Here is a 20,813-nt window from a genome sequence, read left to right as displayed (position 1 = left end):
TGCCTGTACCTGTCGTAACTCTGTATTGCAGTGAGCAATTGCTTTGAAGTTTTAGAAACCTTCTAGTTGAGTCCAACAGCCTTGGTATAACAGTATGGGTGGGGGCAGGTGTTAGCAAGTTGTAGCATATTGTCTCAAAAATATACAACAGACTTACTGCCTCTTCTGCACCCCCTCCAAATTAGCATGGTCACGTACCCATAATTTTATAATTAATAGTTCTTTTAAATAGTATACTAATTTATTATCCTCATCTTAATCCTAGAGCCAGAATAATAGATTTATGTGGCAAAAGAAATACAGAGGTTGACTAGAGATATTGAGGCTATTATCTGTGGTTCTTTATTTGGTCCCTAAATGCAATGGCCAGTGTCATTGTAAATGGATCTGGAAGGGTACTTGACAACAGAAGAGGGAGATGGATATGTAACAATGGAAAGGAACAGTTTTCCCTTCTTTATAATATGTGAGGAATTTGTTTAGAACTAAAGGAGATGGTGACTGTAAAATACTCAAGATGGCCCAAGAGTATTGCTTTACTGGTTCTGTGGGTCAGGGGTGTGGGCATGGCTTCACTGGTTGTTGAGCTACATCAGTGCCAACTTGAAGGTTTGGCTTGGCAGTAATACTCCAAATTCATTGCGCGTGTTGGCAGCTTTCTGTGCTTTGGAGGCTGCTGAGTCACAAGCCTGCTGGCTTTGGACTGAGGTAGCCCTCTAATCTTTTCTTGCTGGCCTCCTTTGTCAGGACTCTCATAGTGCATCAGGTTGATTCCTCAAAGCCAGTAGGGAGAGGATCTTCCAGGAAGAGTGGTATTACGATGTTGGCCATCATGTAACATAAACACATACTAATTCATCATCTTACCGTAAGAAACAATTGACAAGTCCCACTCAGGAGAGGGATGCCACGTCAGAGAACAGTCATAAAAGGGTTTTCATGGTGCCTGTCTGCCATATTTTCTGTGGTTCTTTACGATTTTTTTGTAATTACATGACTTAATAGGGCAATATTTTTACACAAGGAAGAAGAAGTCGATGTCCTCCTCCACCTGTTCCTCTAAATTCTAAAATTCAACCACATTCAACAACTTACCGCCATGGAGAAACAGTTCGTATAGAATGTGAACTTAATTTTGTGATTCAGGGATCAGAAGAACTCCACTGTGCAAACGGAAAGTGGACAGAACCTCCCAAATGCATTGGTTGGTAACATCTTTTTTAGTTAGTTTTCTTTAATAGTTTAATTTGTGTATTTGATACTGAATTTTATTGTTGCTTTCTCATACATATGTATCATTGTCCCTTGCTCTTATTCAAAATCTATCCTATGCTACTCTTCCTACTTGGTAATATCTTGAATATGTGTCTCCTAAAATGCTTATGTAGCTCGTGGTCTCTTTCTTTAACCGTACCTTCACAGAAGAGAAGGAGAAGGTAGCCTGTGAGCAACCACCCTCCATTGAAAATGGCGCTGCACAAACACACTCTGAGGTTTACTACAGTGGGGATAAAGTGACATACAGGTGTGAAGGAGGCTACCAGCTCCGGGGATCAAGTATGATAACTTGTAATCGTGGCCAATGGACTCTGCCACCTGAATGTGTTGGTATGTGTACTACTAACATTTAAGCCTGTGATGCTCTTTTCAACTGTTCAGTCTGTCTATGCAAGGCCAGACACTAATGCTTGCAAAATTTAGGGACACCTATGTCCTGACTCCAGTGTGAATTTTTGAGTATATAAGTGTATCTGTAGAATTTAGACCAAATTAATAAATCGGAATCAAAACGTTGTTTAGAGCGCATTACTGCTAGGCTGTTGTATAAGTTGTGTTAACTCCATGATCTTGGACTTTAAATGGCCACACATATGTGAGATGTGTTTTTATTAAAGAAGTAAATGGGTGAATGTTGGGTTAATGGTTGACTGTGAGTATGACAGCTTCCCCTCCTCATGTACTGTGGTCAGTACAGGGTACGCTCTTCTCCGAAGGTAAGTGCTGCTCATTGGAATTTTGCATATTACCCTTCTAAACCTTGCAGCTCCTAAGAATCACACTCATGGTTTTGATTTTACTGAAGGATGTCATTAAGTTAAACTCACTCCTGGTTGTCACTCTTCCTACCATCTTTCTCAGGTTTTGATTAGATATTAAAAGAAGTTCCCCAAACATGTGTACTTATTTATTATATAATAAAAAAACTACAGAAGAGGTTAAATAAATTAACAGAAAAAGAGAAACTGGGGAAGAGTACATATTTCATCTAACTCAGAATAGGGACGAAAAGGAGAGGGAGTGGATAAGGCCCAGTGCGGTTTTAGAGTGGACCATGGTCGTTAGGATCTTTCTAAGCATTTAAGAACACCCTTATCACAGTTAATTTACCACCAGGAAAAGAAGAACCATACACGAATTTGTTCTTGATTAATACATTTAAAAAAATACTTCAGCTAAAAACTTTTGGATTTCTGATTAACTTAGAAACTACTGTCTAGGTGATAGTACAAATGTTGCTATACCATGTTTTGGGTAACTATAATTTTATTGTTATGAGTTTATTAAATCTTCAAATGATCCATTTTTAAAGAAAATAACGAGAGTTGTAAGCCTCCACCTGAAATAGCAAATGGTGCTGTTGTCGATGGGTTATTGGCAAGTTATACAACAGGATCGTCAGTGGAGTACAGATGCAACGAGTATTTCTTATTGAATGGATCAAAAGCATCTCGCTGTGAACAAGGAAAGTGGTCATCTCCACCTGTTTGCTTGGGTAAGCAAGAGAACACATAATTGAATTTATGTTTGTAGTATTTTTATAAATAATGTTCACAGGAAAAAATGTTTTCTTATACAATGTCCCTGATTTATTTACATCCTAGTATGGATCTGCATAAGATTTGTGCACATTAATTTCATCATAAAAATAAACATAGCATATAATCGGTCATTTGGTGCATACTAAGTATACAGTCCACTGACAATATGTAAACTGTAATCAGGTTCTTTACGGGTAGTGCTCCCCCTAGCGTCAAGTTTCCCCTCTGTAGACATCACTATCTTACTTGTAGTGCTCTCAGATCACCACGGGGAGACAAGGGCATCTCTTTTCTGGTAGAGCACATTGCTGATGACTTTGACCCACTTCCTTCCTCCCACAAACGGGCACATTGGTTACTCTCATAGCCTTGTTTGAACTAACTGTTGTTGATGACTTAGAGCATCTATACAATAGTGTCATACACAAACATGAACACAATGCAAATGTGTTTTTATACTGTGCTTGTGACATGTTTTCTCCATGTAAAATGTAGAGTAAATCTGGTTTGATATTTTCATGTCTGCATAGTGTTCTGTAGTGTCTATATTCCATAAATAATTCAAATAATCACCTCATTGACATATATTGAGTGTTTAACATTTTTATATGACAATAAATTTTGCAGCAAAACATTTTGAACTTAAAATCCTTATATTTTCTTTAAAAGGTTACTTAACTTTATTTTTTCCTACTTTTATTTTCTTATTTTTTCATATTTCCTGAATTTATATTTCCACACCACAAATATAAATTTTTTTAATTGTACAATTATTCTTCAGATATTTGTTTCTGGTTTATAACTCTCCCATTAAAGAATTGAAATTACAATTTTCTTAAGCTTTGTTAAATTTTGGGTATTTTAATTAGCTTGTTATTGTTAATGTTATAATTAAAATAATTTTAATTTTGTTTATTTAAGTATATATTAAGCAGCTTTCAATTTTCTAGAGGCTCAGGTTTGTTGTTTACTGAATCATTTGTCATTATTTAGCTTTCATTTTCTTTCATGTTTAACATAGCAACATAATTTATATTAACCATTGAGAATCACATATATTGGAAATATTTTTCTTGATCTTATTTTTCTTATAATGTTTGAAAACATAGAAACCTTCAATTTTAGCCTAAGTTTTCACCCTTCAAGTCATTCTGAGTCACCCATCAAATCAAATACATCTTCAACTACAATTTTCTGTTGCTATTATATTGTCATAAATGCTTTGATATTGAATTTTTGATGATATGGTTGATATTTTGTTGAACTGAAATATAGCCTGTCTGAGGACAAAGACTAAATTAAAATAGCAGTGAAATAACTTCATAAGGAATAGCAAGATTAAGAAAAAATTCCATTTTGCTCCTGGAACAATTGTCATAACACATTCTGACCTAACAATAATGAACCAAAGCATTTATTGAGCAAGGGTCACCATTGTCAGCAGGCACTGGGGAGAGAGCACTAGCTTCTTGTTATCTGTTAGAATCATCAGTTCTTCCTCTGCAGATTCAAACAGATGCACGAGGGGTGCAGTTTTCCATCTGCATCAGAATGCAGACACGAGTCTCCCTAGCATCTCCTTGCCCATCTCCTCTTCCCACAATGCTTCAGCAAGACTGCTTTCTTTTTTTTTTTCCAATTTTTTTTATTTTAAATAGCTTGTTTTACATGTCAATCCCAGTTCCCTCTCCCTCCCCTCCTCCCGCATTCCCCTTTCCCCCCACCCTCCCACCCTATTGCCAAATCCTTCCACATAGGGGATATCAGAGTCTGTCATTTTACTCTGGGTAGGGTCCAGGCACTCCCCTAAGAGTCCAGGCTGAGAGAGCATCCCTCTTTGTGCTATAGGCACACTAAGACTGTTTGTATATCAGGGATAGACACTGATCCACAGCTCAGGGCCCCATAGGTTGCCCAGGCCTTCTCGCTGACACTCACATTTGGGGGGTCCAGATCAGTCCCATACTGGCCTCCTCACTGTCAGTCTGGGATCCAAGAGCTCTCCCCTGTTCAGATCAGCTGTCTCTGCTGGTTTTGCCAGCCCATTCTTTGCCAATTTGCACATCACTCCTCTCTCTCTGTCACTGGGTTCCTTGGGTTCAGTTCAGTGATTAATTGTGTGTTTGCCTCTGCTTCCATCAGTCACAGGATGAAGGCTCCCGGATGGTTATAGACATCAAGTTCATTATCAAGAATGGGCATTCGAGGTGGTCTCTCCACTATTGCTTAGCTTGCCAATTGGTGTTATCCCTTTAGATCACTCGAGGTCGCTCTGGTGCCTGATCTGTATTCGATCCTATGATTCCCTCTTCCCCCTATTCTACCCCCACCCCCTCAACTTCCTTTTCCCCCATGACCAACTCTCTTCCTTTTCACCCCCTCTCTTCTTCCCAGGTCCCACTCCGCCCCACTCCTCGCCGTGTTCCCCATCCATTCAGGGGATCTTGTCTCCATCCTCTTCTCTTGGGTACTATGCATATATGCATATTTTTTAGGTTCTTTCCTGTTTCCCAGACTCTCTATCAGTGGAAGTGCAAACTGGCACTATCCTGTTCCATGTCTAAAATCCATATATGAGTGAGTACATACCATGTTTGTCTTTTTGCGACTGGGTTACCTCACTCAGGATGGTTTCTTCCAGTGCTATCCATTTCCCTGCGAATTTCAAGATTCCATTATTTTTTTCTGCTGAGTAATACTCCATTGTGTAAATGTACCACATTTTCTCTATCCACTCTTCAGTTGAGGGGCATCTAGGTTGCTTCCAGGTTCTGGCTATTACAAAAAATGCTGCTATGAACATAGTGGAGCAGATGCCCTTGTTGTATGAACTTGCTTCATTTGGATATATGCCTAAGAGTGGAATTGCTGGGTCTTGTGGTAGATTAATTCCCATTTTCCTGAGGAATCTCCATACTGATTTCCAAAGAGGCTGTATGAGTCGGCACTCCAACCAGCAGTGGAGGAATGTCCCTCTCTCTCCACATCCTCTCCAGCATAAATTGTCTTCGGTGTTTTTGATTTTAGCCATTCTGACAGGAGTAAGATGGTATCTCAGAGTTGTTTTGATTTGCATTTCCCTGATGGCTAAGGATGTTGAGCACTTTCTTAAGTGTCTCTTGGCCATTTTAGCCTCCTCTACTGAGAATTCTCTATTTAGCTCTGTACCCCACCTTTTAATTGGATCCTTTGGTGTTTTGGAGACTTGTTTCTTGAGTTCTTTGTAAATTTTGGAAATTAGCCCTCTGTCAGATGTAGGGTTAGTGAATATCTTTTCCCATTCTGTGGCCTGCCTTTTTGTCTTTTTGACTGTGTCCTTTGCCTTACAGAAGCTTTTTAGTTTCAGGAGGTCCCATTTGTTAATTGTCGATCTCAGTGCCTGTGCCACTGGTGCTATGTTTAGGAAGTGGTCTCCTGTACCAACTCGTTGAAGAGTATCTCCCACTTTCTCTTCTAAAAGTTTCAGTGTGGCTGGATTTATGTTGAGGTCTTTGATCCATTTGGAGTTAAGTTTTGTACAAGGCGATAAACATGGATCTATCTGCAGTCTTCTGCATACCAGTACCCAGTTATGCCAGCACCATTTGTTGAAGATGCTTTCTATAATAGAGCTCGAAGTCAGGTATGGTGATGCCTCCTGAAGTTCCTTTATTGTATAGGGATGTTTTAGCTATCCTGGGCCTTTTGTTTTTCCATATAAAGTTGATTAATGTTCTTTCCAGGTCCTTGAAGAATTGTGATGGAATTTTGATAGGGATTGCATTGAATCTGTAGACTGCTTTTGGCAAGATTCCATTTTTATTATGTTGATCCTACCAATCCAAGAGCATGGGAGATCTTCCCATTTTCTGGTATCTTCTTTGATTTCTTTCTTTAAAGACACAAAGTTCTTGATATACAGGTCTTTCACTTCCTTGGTTAACATTATCCCCAGATATTTGATGCTGTTTTTGGCTATTGTAAAGGGTGATGTTTCTCTGATTTCTTTCTCAGTCACTTCATCATCTGTATATAATAGAGCCACTGATTTTTTTGAGTTTACCTTGTATCCTGCCACATTGCTGAAGGTGTTTATCAGCTCTAGGAGTAACCTTGCAGAGTTTTTTGGGTCACTTATGTAAACTATCATATCATCTGCAAATAGTGAAAGTTTGACTTCTTCTTTTCCTATTTGTATCCCCTTTATCTCCTTTTGTTGTCTTATTGCTGTAGCTAGAACTTCAAGTACAATATTGAAGAGATATGGAGAGAGTGGACAGCCTTGTCTTGTTCCTGATTTTAGAGGAATTGCTTTGAGTTTCTCTCCATTTAGTTTGATGTTAGCTGTTGGTTTACTGTATATTGCTTTTATTATATTCAGGTACGTTCCTGTTATCCCTGATCTCTCTAGGACCTTTATCATGAAGGGGTGCTGGATTTTGTCAAAGGCTTTTTCAGCATCTAGTGAGATGATCATGTGGTTTTTCTTTCGCAGATTGTTAATATGGTGGATTACATTGATAGATTTTCTAATGTTGAACCATCCCTGCATTCCTGGGATGAAGCCTACTTGATCATGGTGGATGATTTTTCTGATGTGTTCTTGAATCCGGTTTGCGAGTATTTTATTGAGTATTTTTGCATCAATGTTCATGAGGGAAATTGGTCTATAGTTCTCTTTCTTAGTTGTGTCTTTGTGTGGCTTGGGTATCAAGGTAATTGTAGCCTCGTAGAAAGAGTTTGGCAGTAAGCCTCCTGCTTCTATTGTGTGGAATACTTTGAGGAGTATTGGAATTAGCTCTTCTTTGAATTTCTGGTAGAATTCTGCACTGAAGCCATCTGGGCCTGGGCTTTTTTTATTTGGGAGACTTTTGATGACTGCTTCTCTTTCATTGGGGGTTATAGGTCTGTTTAGATTGTTTATCTGTTTTTGATTTAGTTTTGGCAAGTGATATCTATCCAGGAAATTGTCCATTTCCTTTAAATTTTCAAATTTTGTGGAGTACAGATTTTCAAAGTATGCCCTGATGATTCTCTGGATTTCCTCTGAGTCTGTTGTTATGTCCCCTTTTTCATCCCTGATTTTGTTAATTAGCATGCTCTCCCTCTGTCTTTTGGTTAGTTTGGACAGAGGTTTATCTATTTTGTTGATTTTCCTCAAAGAACCAACTCTTTGTTTCATTGATTCTTCTCAGTGTTTGTCTGGTTTCTAGTTGATTGATTTCTGCCCTCAATTTGATTATTTCCTGGCGTCTGCTCCTCCTGGGGGAGTTTGCTTCTTTTTGTTCTAGAACATTCAGCTGTGCTATTAATTCTCTAGTATGACTGTTCTCCAGTTTTTTCATGTGGGCACTTAGTGCTATAAACTTTCCTCTCAGCACTGCTTTCAAAGTGTCCCATAAGTTTGTGTATGTTGTGTCTTCATTCTCATTGAAGTCGAGGAAATCTTTAATTTCTTTTTTTATTTGTCCCTTTACCCAGGGATGGTGCAATTGTGCATTGTTCAATCTCCATGAGTTTGTAGGGTTTCTGCGATTTGTGTTACCGTTTAATTCTAATGGTAATGCATGGTGGTCTGATAAGATGCAGGGGGTTATTCCAATTGTTTGTATCTGTGGAGATTTGCTATTTCCTATTATGTGGTCAATTTTAGAGAAGGTTCCATGTGGTGCCGAGAAGAAGGTATATCCCTTTGTATTTGGGTGGAATGTTCTATAGATGTCTGTTAAACCCAGTTAGGTCATAACTTCTATTAGTTCTTTTGTTTCTTTGTTAAGTTTCTGTCTGGAGGTCCTGTCTAGCGGTGAGAGCGGGGTATTGAAATCTCCTACTATTAGTGTATGAGATTTTATGTGCATTTTGAGCTTTAGTAATGTTCCTTTCACAAATGTAGGTGCCTCTGTATTTGGGGCATAGATGTTTAAAATTGAGACTTCGTCTTGATGTATTTTTCCTTTGATGAATATGAAGTGTCCTTCTTCATCTCTTTTGATTGATTTTAATTTGAAGTCTAATTTGTTAGATATTAGGATTGCTACACCCGCTTGTTTCTTGGGACCGTTTGATTGGAAGATCTTTTCCCAACCCTTTACTCTGAGGTAACATCTGTCTTTGATGTTGAGATGTGTTTCTTGTGTGCAGCAGAAGGAAGGGTTCTGTCTTCGTATCCATTCTGCTAGTCTGTGTCTTTTTATAGGCATGCTAAGGCCGTTGACATTGAGAGATATTAATGACCATTGATTGGTGATCCTTGCTTGTGCTTGATTTATTGTTAGTGAAGTTATTTTGTGTAGTTTCTCCTCCCTTTTTCTTTTCGTGTTTTGTAAAGTGTCATTATATATTGCCTGTGTCTTTGTGAATGTAGTTATCTTCCTTGGCTCTAGGTTTTCCTTCTATCATTTTCTGTAGAGCTGGATTCATGGATACGTATTGTTTAAATCTGGCTTTGTCATGGAATATTTTGTTTTCTCCATCTATGGTAATTGAGAGCTTTGCTGGATATAGTAGTCTGGGCTGGCATCCTTGTTCCCTTAGCGTTTGTAGGACATATGTCCAGGATCTTCTGGCTTTCATCGTTTCCATTGCGAAGTCAGGTGTAATTCGGATAGGTCTGCCTTTGTATGTTACTTGGCCTTTTTCTTTAGCTGCTCTTAATATTTTCTCTTTACTCTGTAGGTTTGATGTTTTGATTATTATATGGCGAGGTGACTTCTTTTTCTGGTCGAGCCTATTTGGTGTTCTGTAAGATTCTTGTACTTTCATAGGCATATCTTTCTTTAGGTTAGGGAAGTTTTCTTCTATGATTTTGTTGAATATGTTTTCTGTACCTTTAAGTTGAATTTCTTCACCTTCTTCTATACCTATTATTCTCAGGTTTGGCTTCTTCACGGTGTCCCATATTTCCTGGATATTTTGTGTTAAGGATTTGTTGGTTTTGAGATTTTCTTTGGTTGACGACTCTATATCCTCTAATGAGTCTTCAACACCTGAGATTCTCTCTTCTATCTCTTGTATTCTGTTGGTGATACTTGCATCTGTAGTTCCTGATCGTTTACCCAGCTTTTCTATTTCCAGCATCCCTTCATTCTGTGTTTTCTTTATCGTTTCTATTTCAGCTTTCAATCCTTCAACTGTTTGAGTTGTTTCCTTCATTTTTTTGGTTGTTCTTTCTTGGTGCTCTTTAGATTCTTTGAGAGATTTGTTTATTTCTTGAATTTTTCCCCCATTTCATGGATTTTTTTGTTTGTTTTTTCTTCTATTTCTTTAAGGGATTTCCTCGTTTCTTCTTTGAGGGTCTCCATCATCTTCATGAAATAATTTTTAAGGTCTGTCTCCTCTTCTTCGTCTATGTAGTGCTTTTCGGGTCTTGCTGGTGTTGGGTCCCTGGATTCTGGTGGGGTCATGTTGGTGTTTCTATTGCTGAGTGATCTCTTATTCTGTCTTCTTCCCATCTCTTCTTTCAGTGGGTGCTGGTGGGGTCTTTCTGTCTCCACTGGTCTCCTTCCTTCCTGCAGCTGAAGCTGGGGATGCTGACACGGAGTTTGGGTCCTGGTAGGGCTGATGTCTTTCCTGAAGCTGGTCTCACTGGGGTTGGGGTCTTGGAATTGTTGACTTCTTTGCTGTGTGGGCAGGTCTCCTGAAGCTGTACTCGCTGGGGTTGGGGTCTTGGAAGGGCTGATGTCTTTCCTGAAGCTGGACTCACTGGGGTTGGGGTCTTGGGAGGGCTGATGTCTTTCCTGAAGTTGGACTCGCTGGGGTTGGGGTCTTGGAGGGGCTGATGTCTTTCCTGAAGCTGGACTCGCTGGAGTTGGGGTCTTGGAGGGGCTGATGTCTTTCCTGATGCTGGACTCGCTGGGATTGGGGTCTTGGAGGGGTTGATGTCTTTCCTGAAGCTGGACTAGCTGGGGTTGGGGTCTTGGAGGGTCTGATGTCTTTCCTGTGTGGGCAGGTCTTCTGGATGCAGGGAGGCCCAGAAGATCAAGGGGGATGGGGGAAGGGCGGGCGTTCCCGCTGGAGACCAGACCCAATCTCACCTGAAGCTGGACTCCTGGGGTTGGGGTCTTGGAGGGGCTGATGTCTTTCCTGTGTGGGCGGGTCTTCTGGATGCCGAGTGGCCCCGAAGATCAAGCTATTTAAAATAAAAAAATGTTTAAAAAATGTTCTTTCTTGCTGGGCCTTGCGGCACACGCCTTTAATCCTACCACTCAGGAGGCAAAGGCAGGCAGATCTCTTTGAGTTCGAGGCCAGCCTGGTCTACAGAGTGAGTTCCAGGACAGCCTCCAAAACAATATAGAGAAACCCTGTCTTGGAAAAAAATGTTCTTTCTTATTTATGCCCCTCCAACAGCTCTGTTGCCCTAACCCCAATCCAGCTCTGAGTTCTGCGTGGGCTTCCTATCCAAAGGCTCTCAGCTAAGTGCCTCCAAGGCTGAACTCCCCAGGTCAGAAACCCCAGTAGCAATCATCCCCATATATTACCTGAGAACACTTACATCCTAGGGGAAAGTTATAAAAATAATCAATTCCTTATGCCTCATGGACTCCTGTACTTGTCTGTGTGCTGAGACCTGGAACCAAGTGAGTCCTCAATGTGGTGGTCAGTGTGGAAAAGCCCCTCAGTTCCTGTATGTGTCTCTGTGCATTTTACTTTTTCATCTGACATGGATGTATGAGCTCAAATAACTATGAACATCAATTGTATAATATTATTTTAGATGTCTATTGTCATTTTTATTTTAAAATATATTACTCACATATTTGTCAGATTGCTGATAATTTAAAGAGAGAATTTTGTTTTGCAGAGCCATGTACCATTGATGAGGATCACATGGACAGAAATAACATACAGATGAAGTGGAAATTTGAGGGCAAAATTTTACATGGAGACCTAATAGATTTTGTGTGTAAACAGGGATATGACTTGTCCCCGACCACCCCGCTGTCTGAGTTGTCCGTGCAGTGCAATAGAGGAAATGTAAGATACCCCGTGTGTGTTCAAAGAGGTAAAGAATAACATTAGACATGTTGCTTGATTGGTGTCTTCTAACCACAGTTGAACTTGACCTAGTTTTCTGTTCTAGTCAGCATACATACTCCCAGAGGATGACTATGCCAAGAGATTTCCACTGAATGAGTATTTGTGAAGGGAAAATGGAGAGGTTTCATAAATAACCTCATACTGCCCAAGGGTTGATTTTCCTTATGCAAAAGCTCTGTAAAGCTTCAGTTTACTCAGGATTTTCTGGGAACCTTTGTCTCAAGAAAGGATTTAGGGCAGAATATAAGAGATTTTATTTATTCCATTGACCTGGGGGCTATTTCTTATAATGTGTGAAAAGCAAGAAAATGCATATGGGAGCCATATGCTCTTGGCTTGAATAGAGGAGACAATATTAAATCCTATTGTTAATATTTTGTTAGTTGTAAATATGCATTAAATTTGCACAGCATGAAATTTAAATTACAATAATACATTATGTAGTACTGTATTTATTGCAGGATTATCTTCATTATTAGAAGGCATTGATCAACACCTTAATAATACTTTTAAATAGGTGGAATATATTTTATTTATGTAGCAATCATCAAATCCTGAAGGTTCATTGTAGCAATTGTTTTAGTCTGTAAAATTTTTTTCAGAATCTGGAGGGATGTGTGCATCTCCTCCCCTGATAAGAAATGGAGACATTGTCGGTTCAGCAGGCAGCACCTATGAAAATGGCTCCTCAGTAGAATACCAGTGTTTTGAAAACCATTTCCTACAAGGGTCAAGGGAGGTCTATTGTGTAGATGGAGTGTGGACTGCACTGCCACTGTGTTTAGGTAGGTACTGCTAAACACCACTCTCTTTCACTGAGCCATTGAGAGGTGATGTGACATAGACAAAACAGTTTATTTTCTTTACTTGTTTTATTGATTTTTCCTATTCAACCACTAGCTTCCGATTTTCCTCTGTGTTCTGAATAACTGTAATCCATTTACACTTACAAATGCTTATTAAGTATGAACAGTGTGTTACATACTAATCTGATGTTATGTTTTAAGATGACTAAGCCATAGTGTCATATTATTCAAATTATTATTCAGTGTAATTGATGTTATAACACAAAATTAAAAGAATATATACATGTTTGAAATTGTCAAATAGCGAAATTATTCATTTAAAAAATGCAAAAAGATTGTCAGACAAAGGTAATGCTAATAACGTCTCCAGGCCTTAAACTGTATGTGGAATAGTGGCATAGCACACTATTACAATATGTGGCAGGATAAAACAATGTGCAAGTGTCCCAAGGCCTGAAGAATAAAAGAATGAGTTTCTAACAAATCTCAGAAACCAAGGTTTCATGATATGTGTCTTATTGTCAGTTACCAGAAGCAACACTGTGAAATATTTATACATTTGAAGTTTTTCTCATTTAATTCTTTTAGTTTTTCTTTTGTATAATGATTCTGTTTTCTTAGATGCACACACACACAAAAGCAGCTAAAGTATTGCTGGTTGCCCTATGTGATTTTACAACAGTACTCCATCAATAAAAATGCTTTGCTTTTTAAATTTGTCTTGTGGTCAACCTTCCTATATTATAGAACCAGCTTTTGAAATTTATTTTTTATTTAATTTTTTCATATTTTGATCATTTTCATTCTTCCTCTCACTCAGCCTCACCAGCACCCCCACCATATCCTTACACACTGTCTTTTGTTTTTTGTTCATCTTTTGTAACTTTTATGGGGGAGAGAAAGGAGAGAGAGACAGAGACAGAGAGACAGACACAGAATGAGACACACAGAGAGACAGACAGAGACAGGGAGAGAGAGAGACAGAGAGACAGAGAAAAGTACATTAGTTTATGCAGTAAATAGTTTTTCATGTTTTGATTTTTTCAGGCCTCTGGATTTGTATTTTAAGTGTATTTCCTACATGCAATATACAGTTGGTTTATTTCAAAACATACTTATGCAATCTGATAATGTTTTCTTTGTGGTAAAATATTTAAATCATTGGCATATACAATGTACTTACTGACACATTGGAATTATAGCAGTCATTTACCACATTCACAGGTATTCTGCCTGTTCTATAGTCTTTTCTCTGAACTTAGGGATAAATTATCTTTTTTTGTTGTTTTGTTTTACGATCTTACTGTCCATGGGTTTGCTTGTGCTTTTCTCTGAGATCTGATGTGAATTATTCTTTTATTTCTTCTCTAAGACTTTAGGACCCTTTATGTTCGTTGAATTTTTCTGCACACTGTGTTAGTGTGCTCTGTTTTCTAGTTCTGCATGTGGTTTAAGGCCTGGAGATACTGACTGTAGTGATTTTGTCTGATAATCTTACTTCTTTTTTTGTGTGGTTAAGTTAGTTATTTGGGAGTTTCATTCGTGGGTATGCTGTATTCTTATTACTGTTACTCACCTCTTTCTTACCTCTCTCTCAGGTCTATCATTCCCCTTGTTCCTGCAAGTCCCTTTCTCAGATTCATGATGTTTAGTCTTGTAACTCATTTAGTTTAACCAGGGCCATCTGTGTAACTATTACATTGAAATATCTACTGGAGTCTGGTGGGGCCATCATTTGGTATACAACTAAAGGCAAGAATTTCCCTTCTTTCTGAATCTCTCAGCAGCAAATAGTCCAGCAGTGAGGGGCAGAATCACAGAGGGTTGCCTCCATCAAGCCTGACTATTGGTGGGCTCATCCTTGTACACTCAACTCAAGTACCAGTAGCTGCTGTGAGTGTAATTGCAATGGCCATGTCCTGCCCAGGAGATGACATTTGAAGCTCTTCTCTCTATTTTTCATGTCCTACATTCTTTCTACACCCCCTTCTATAATACTGGCTAGGTCTGAGAGGGCCTGGTATAAATGACTTATTTAACACTGGGTACTCATCCATCCATTTTTAGCACCTCAGAACCTCATAATCACTGGTGTCTGCATGTACAAACATTCACTGGAAAGGAAGGATTCTTTGATTTGGTCTGAAAGCAGCATAAGTGTAATGTTTAATTTATATTAAATGTTAATTATCTCAAATGAACTAAAATTTAATCAGAGTTCAGTTAGTTACTCCATAACAGTATTGCTACATTCTTACAAATTGGCACATCTTATTTAGTAAGTTGTTAAAGATCATGGAATTATAGCTGGTTGAGACCATTCACTTCCCTTCCATCAGTCTGCATTACATCTTATATGAGTATGAATGCTGACCAGTAGGGAGGAAGTTCCAAGTTCAGTTCTAGCTTGCATTTGCTGTATAATGCACCCAAGGTATGTGATGTTCTGAGCAATAAGGTCTTCTCGAGTTCTGGTAGGCCACCATGAGGGATGACAACAGTTGTGTAGAAGTATCTGTGTATTTACTGATATCCCGTGTTCCATCCTTTCTTGTCTCGATCTGCTCCTTACTGGCCCATGACTTTCCCAGCCATAGACTTTCTTTCAACCAGAATTACAAAACTAGCCAAGAATCAGGATTCAATCCAATCAGAAAGCAGCTAGTGGCTGGGCGTTGGTGTCACATGCCTTTAATCCCAGCATTTGGGAGGCAGAGACAGGTGGATCTGTGAATTAGAGGCCAGCCTGGTCTGCTGAGTGAGTTCTACCACAGGCTCCAAAACAATACAGAGAAACCCTGTCTCGAAAAACCAATACAAACAAACAAACAAACAAACAATGAAACAAAGCAGCTAGTAACCCCAAACAGTCTCACCACTAATAAACCAGTGCACCTATGTGGTTGTACTCAGAGTTGAGAAATGGCTAAGCCTGCTGATGTGTCTCTCTCCCCGAACCATGAATAGCACCTTTTGACACTATGAAAAGTTTAGCTACTATCTTTCTATTTCTACAATATGTGTTTTAAATATTCTTTGGTAGATTTCACTTTCTCATCAGACATTAATTTTTTTATACAAGGTTTTTCTGTGTAGCTGTTAGTTTCCTGGGACTCACTCTGTAGACCAGGTTACCTCAAACTCACAAAGATCTGGCTGCATCTGCCTTCCACAGTGCTGGGATTAAAGGTGTGCCCCACCAGTGCCCGGCTAGACATCAACATTTTTGACCATAGTTATCAAGCATCTGTCCAAGTCCCTATCCACAAAGACACAAATCCATACCATCTTGTCAGACTACATCTATTTCTCAGCCTAATTTCTCATTACTTGTATAGTAATTGATTGAATAGCAAATGCTATATGTGAGCAAATTTAGGAGTTTAGTACTGTGTGATATTATTCCATGGAATACTTGTTCCATCCTCTGTCTAGAGGTTAGGATTGAGGTAGCTGGGCTTGATCCAATTAGAATTGGGAAGGAAGATGCTTTATTTTCTATGGTTATATGCTGAAACATTCGTTTCTAGGCCTCCTGCTAGACTGACAATGGTATAGGTGAAGAATACCAAATACGCAATGCAGTTTTTAATCAAACTAGCATGTCTCACACATCCTCCTGCAACAGCCACAAATCGATGAATACTTCAAAGGGGAAAATAAAAAGCTTAGAGGGTCATGCTCACTTAGCCTCAGTTTGAGCCTTTAAGTCCATTCATGCTTCTTTCTGCTCTCATCCCTGTGAGATTGTTGGAAACTTTGTTATGTGCCTGTTATTGGTCATTTTACGCTGTGCCTCTCAGCTGAACTGAGAATCAAAACCTCACCAAATAATTTTTTTCAGTACCTTCAGCTCACTGGCTGTCTATGTGAGTCTCAGACGCCCTGGAATACTTACAGCTTTAATTTGCCTTTCAAATGTTTTAGTTTTTGGTACATTTTTGTCTTATATCAGGCACTTGATTATAGGTGAGTGCAGGATCTGTTTTAAATAAAACCACATGATTTATAAGACAGTCCTATTTGGGGAATGTCTCTGGAATCACTTCTTTGATACCACTAAGAGCAGAAGAGAGGAGATATATTCACAAATGGACAGAGCTGGGATAGATCCAGAAAGACTTCAATTCCAAGTCTACTTTGCATTCTCCTTTTGTATTCTAAAACTAGAAGGCAGGGTGAATGGGCAAGCCGGTGGACTTTTCAGAAGCATAAGCAGCAGCAAACTTGGGGACTTTTGCTTTCAAAGGCATGTTATCAGCTGGAAGGTGTAAGCTTTTGTGGTCAGGTGTCTAAGGGTGATAACCAATTGTGTTTCATCTATTTTCAGGTTATTCTCTTCTAGGTAGCAAGGTGAAGTCATATTTGGCAATAAACAATACAAGCAAATCACTAAATATATCAATAAATCAATATCTAATAATTGATGTTTTCTACCTTATTCTACTTCAATACTAATTTAAATTACAATTCACTTTGACCTAAATTAAATAATATTTAATGGAGAGCCTGAAGATTATAAGGTCCCTTTCCAATCATTTTTCTTTAACATATTGCTTGTAGTATTCCCACAAAGCAGTTGACCTGTAGATACTCAATGAATTCTTTAAGAAGTATCTGAATAAATATACTTGTTGTTTATTAACAATCTGTGGTTTATATATTACATTAGCAACTCTGGAAATCTTAAATTTATATCAGATGAATTTAATTGGTTTTACATCATCAAGGAAGGTAATGAGATGCAGGGAACCCTATTTTGAAAATAGTTTACTTTTTGAAAATTATCAAAATGCTACTTTATTGTGGGGAAAATCAGATACTTACCTACTATACTTGTTCAATTTTTCCTTATTTATGTTAATATATAGTTGTAGGAAAACCTGAACATTTCATTGCTTAGGATTTAAAATGTAATTTAATCTCCATACTTCTCAATTGGAAATGCAAAAAAGGGAAAATTGTCAACTGCTTTGGACAAAGATAGGTTAGAACATTTGCTGAGCTAGTGTTAAAAATCTAGCTTGTTTCTACATTGCCACCTTATTAGTAATTAGTGGATTATCTTGAAAACTTTATATATACATAATATTTAAAGAAATATTATAAATGATGCAAATGATTTTATGGTATCAGACTTCTGACCTTTTTGAAAATACTATAAAATGGAAATTATGTTTGTAATGGACTCTGCATATTAAAAATTAACTAATGACAAAGTATATGTCATATTCACTGCAGGCAATGAATTAGCTCAAGGAACCATAGGAGGACAATGTATACATATGTATATACACATATGCGTGAGATTGCTGGGGTTTGAACATAGGACAAGGTCTTACCCTTTATCGCTGAGTGACCCCTCAGACATGTTATTTAAACTTTCTGAAGAAACAAAGGAAACGGACTATAAATGAATGTTTATAACTATCTATGCATAGTCTTTGACTCAAGCACCATGGTAGTGAATGTCACACAGGTTCCTTTTGGAACCAAGAGTGACCATATTTTCTAACTCCCAACAATAATTCTAGCTAATTAGCTTGTGTATCTCTGGAGTATAAGGCCATCCCATATAGGCAACATTGAAAGTGCTGTTAGTACAGGATGTATCAATGTAGTTTTAATCTTAATTTCTTGTGTTTATCCAGAGCCTTGTCCATTATCATTTGCTGAAATGAACAAGAATTATTTACAACTGAAATGGAGTTTTGACAATAGACCACTCATTCTCCATGGAGAGTATATTGAATTTATTTGTAAGAGAGGTGCATACATAACTGAGACATCTATTACTGGGTCTGAACTTCGAGTGCAATGTGACAGAGGAAGGCTGAAATATCCAAAGTGTACAGAAAGACAAGGGTAAGAAAATGTACCTATGATATTTTTGCCAAGTTTTATTCAAGACAGTCACTATTTTATGAATTCCATCAATATTTTGCTCAGCAGTACTTTGTCTTTATGTCTCTTGGAAAGGAAAATCATATTTTCTTCACCTCTTAAACCCATACATGCTAGAAGCTTTTGAGTTTCATGGAGCCAGATTGCTGTTTACCATGTGATATCTGTGATACCTTGACAGTTGGAAAAGAAATCCATTTGTATGCATGATATTTGAATGTGCCAAACTTAACTCAGTTTTTAAATAAGAAAAAAAGTACATTTATCAAAGTTCTTCCTGGTAATAAGTTCATGTCATGTACAATGGAATTTTGGAAATATGTGTTCAACTTCAGATGATGAGCCAACTCTGAGAACTACACAGTGATGGTCTTTCAAATGTATTTATGTTTCTATACAAATGCTTAGGATGCTCACCTAGAAATGCTTCTTATGTTTAGTGTTATGATAAAATCAGAGCGGAAGAGTTCTGTATAATGCTAAATCTTTGATAAATGGGTCACCCTTTCCAAGAGGAGAAAGTAGCAAATAATTTGGAGAAATTATATACCTGGTGCTATTTAACAACACTTATAAACAACATTAAGTTTTCCAAACAGAACCAACAGGATGCTTTATTAAGCACAGTTGCCTACTCTAGCTGGTTCCTACTTAAGGCGTTGCTCACACAAAAATGTTTAGTGACTAGAATTGTAACAGACACTGAATTATTACTAACATTGTGTTACATTCTCTTTCTCTCCCTTTCTCATCAAGGAGTCTGTCTTTCCAAGATGCTTTACAGAATTAAAAACAAATGGAAAGAAGAGAAAGAGTATTTCAGCATGAATCCTGCATAAAATAAGTTGAGGAAGACTGTGCAGAGTTCGGTGTTCTGAGGCTTTACCTCTACATAAAAATGTACTCAATATTTTCCTTATTTATAAATCAAAGCAAAAATGTGTTTCATTTTAGTTTGATTTCACATTTAACCTGGACTTTATTGTATCTTTCACCTGTTTAATTTGATTTATCCATCAAATCATTCCTGTTTCTTATTGATCGTTGCTAGACTATATCGTTTTCTTGAGTTTATATGGAAAATACATGTCTTTGTTATATTCATTAAAATTAAGGTTTTCTGTCACTTTTAATTCAATATTTGTATTAATATCAGAGACACACACACTGGAAATAAGGCGGCTGACATGATAAAGTGGAAGAGTTACTTTACAAATTGAGGAAGAGACTACTTTTGAAAATGTAAACAACTTTTAAAATGAACTCTAATGATAATAATCAAATTATAGTGCAGTGTACTACCTACTTGTCCAAATAATGACTTTTGTTGTTGTAATAGTTTATACTTTCGTCACAATATCTTAAGGTCAGATAGTTGTTGGAGTCACACAGACTATATATTATGAAAGTGGAGTTTCCATAGGCAAGGTGATCATCTCAGTTACTTAGTTTAGTGGGTCACCTGAAATATCAGCACTGCTACCGTCTTTTACAAATAAGGGTTATATTTTCAGTTGTGGCTTCTGCTCACTCACAGGAATGTAGCATTATTGTTAGGATCATGATGTCCCCGTTAGAACTGGCTGTTAGTATAAGAGCACCATTAGCCTGTTCATTTTCCTCCAGATGTTAGTTTCTTATTTACATGGCATTATCTAACCCCTGCCCCCAACATTACCATTCTGCATCTTTTGACTTGTTATTGCAAAGCCAACTCAATTGATTCCTACTTCTGGAGATATGAGAGAATGAAATGAATGAGAATGGATGCTCATAAAGTGATGACACAAAGGCAAGTATGCTCTGCTTAGTGATTGGGGATAGAGTGGGGAACAAGAAAAGGAATAACTGGATTGACTCAGTGACGATCAGTGGTGATGAAACTAAAAATGCTGTTGTATGGTCTGGGTTGCCTCACAGGAAACAGGACTGTTGTAGGCTGGAGGACAAATATAAGGCACAAAAACTAAGACATGAATGTGAATTTGTCAGGAAGTGGGGCCACAAATGAGGACAGAGGGATGGGGATAGTGGGGACCTTTTGAAATAATAGGAGAAATATGAACACATTAACATTAAATAGGATTAGTAATGAAAGACATGTAGAAAATTCTGGATAGCCTGGCAGTGTTGGTGCCAGAGGCACACAGATCTCTGTGAGTTCAAGACCAGACCAGACCAGACTGGTCTACAGAGCAAGTTCCAGGACAACTAAGGCTATACCGAGAAACCGTCTCAAAAAAATCAAAACAAAACAAAACAATAATTT

At 38.0% G+C, this 20,813-nt stretch overlaps 1 protein-coding gene across 1 annotated transcript in view; it reads left to right on the top strand.

Annotated features, from left to right (window-relative positions):
* The window catches only part of F13b (coagulation factor XIII B chain), a 30,361-nt gene extending 10,776 nt beyond the window's left edge, over positions 1–19,585 (top strand). Inside the window, exons 6-12 of the mRNA XM_005073489.4 lie at positions 1,025–1,204; positions 1,423–1,608; positions 2,591–2,773; positions 11,599–11,799; positions 12,437–12,619; positions 18,292–18,505; positions 19,301–19,585. Of these exons, the coding sequence (XP_005073546.3) occupies positions 1,025–1,204; positions 1,423–1,608; positions 2,591–2,773; positions 11,599–11,799; positions 12,437–12,619; positions 18,292–18,505; positions 19,301–19,334 (1,181 nt within the window). The 3' untranslated portion in view covers positions 19,335–19,585. The remainder of the gene's footprint in view (positions 1–1,024; positions 1,205–1,422; positions 1,609–2,590; positions 2,774–11,598; positions 11,800–12,436; positions 12,620–18,291; positions 18,506–19,300) is intronic.
* The last annotated feature ends 1,228 nt before the right edge of the window (positions 19,586–20,813 follow it).

The sequence above is a fragment of the Mesocricetus auratus genome, unplaced genomic scaffold, assembly GCF_017639785.1.
Source record: "Mesocricetus auratus isolate SY011 unplaced genomic scaffold, BCM_Maur_2.0 Super-Scaffold_100676, whole genome shotgun sequence".
NCBI lineage: Eukaryota > Metazoa > Chordata > Mammalia > Rodentia > Cricetidae > Mesocricetus > Mesocricetus auratus.
The sequence above is the reverse complement of the archived record's forward strand: the minus strand, read 5'-3'. Positions and strand labels throughout refer to the sequence as shown.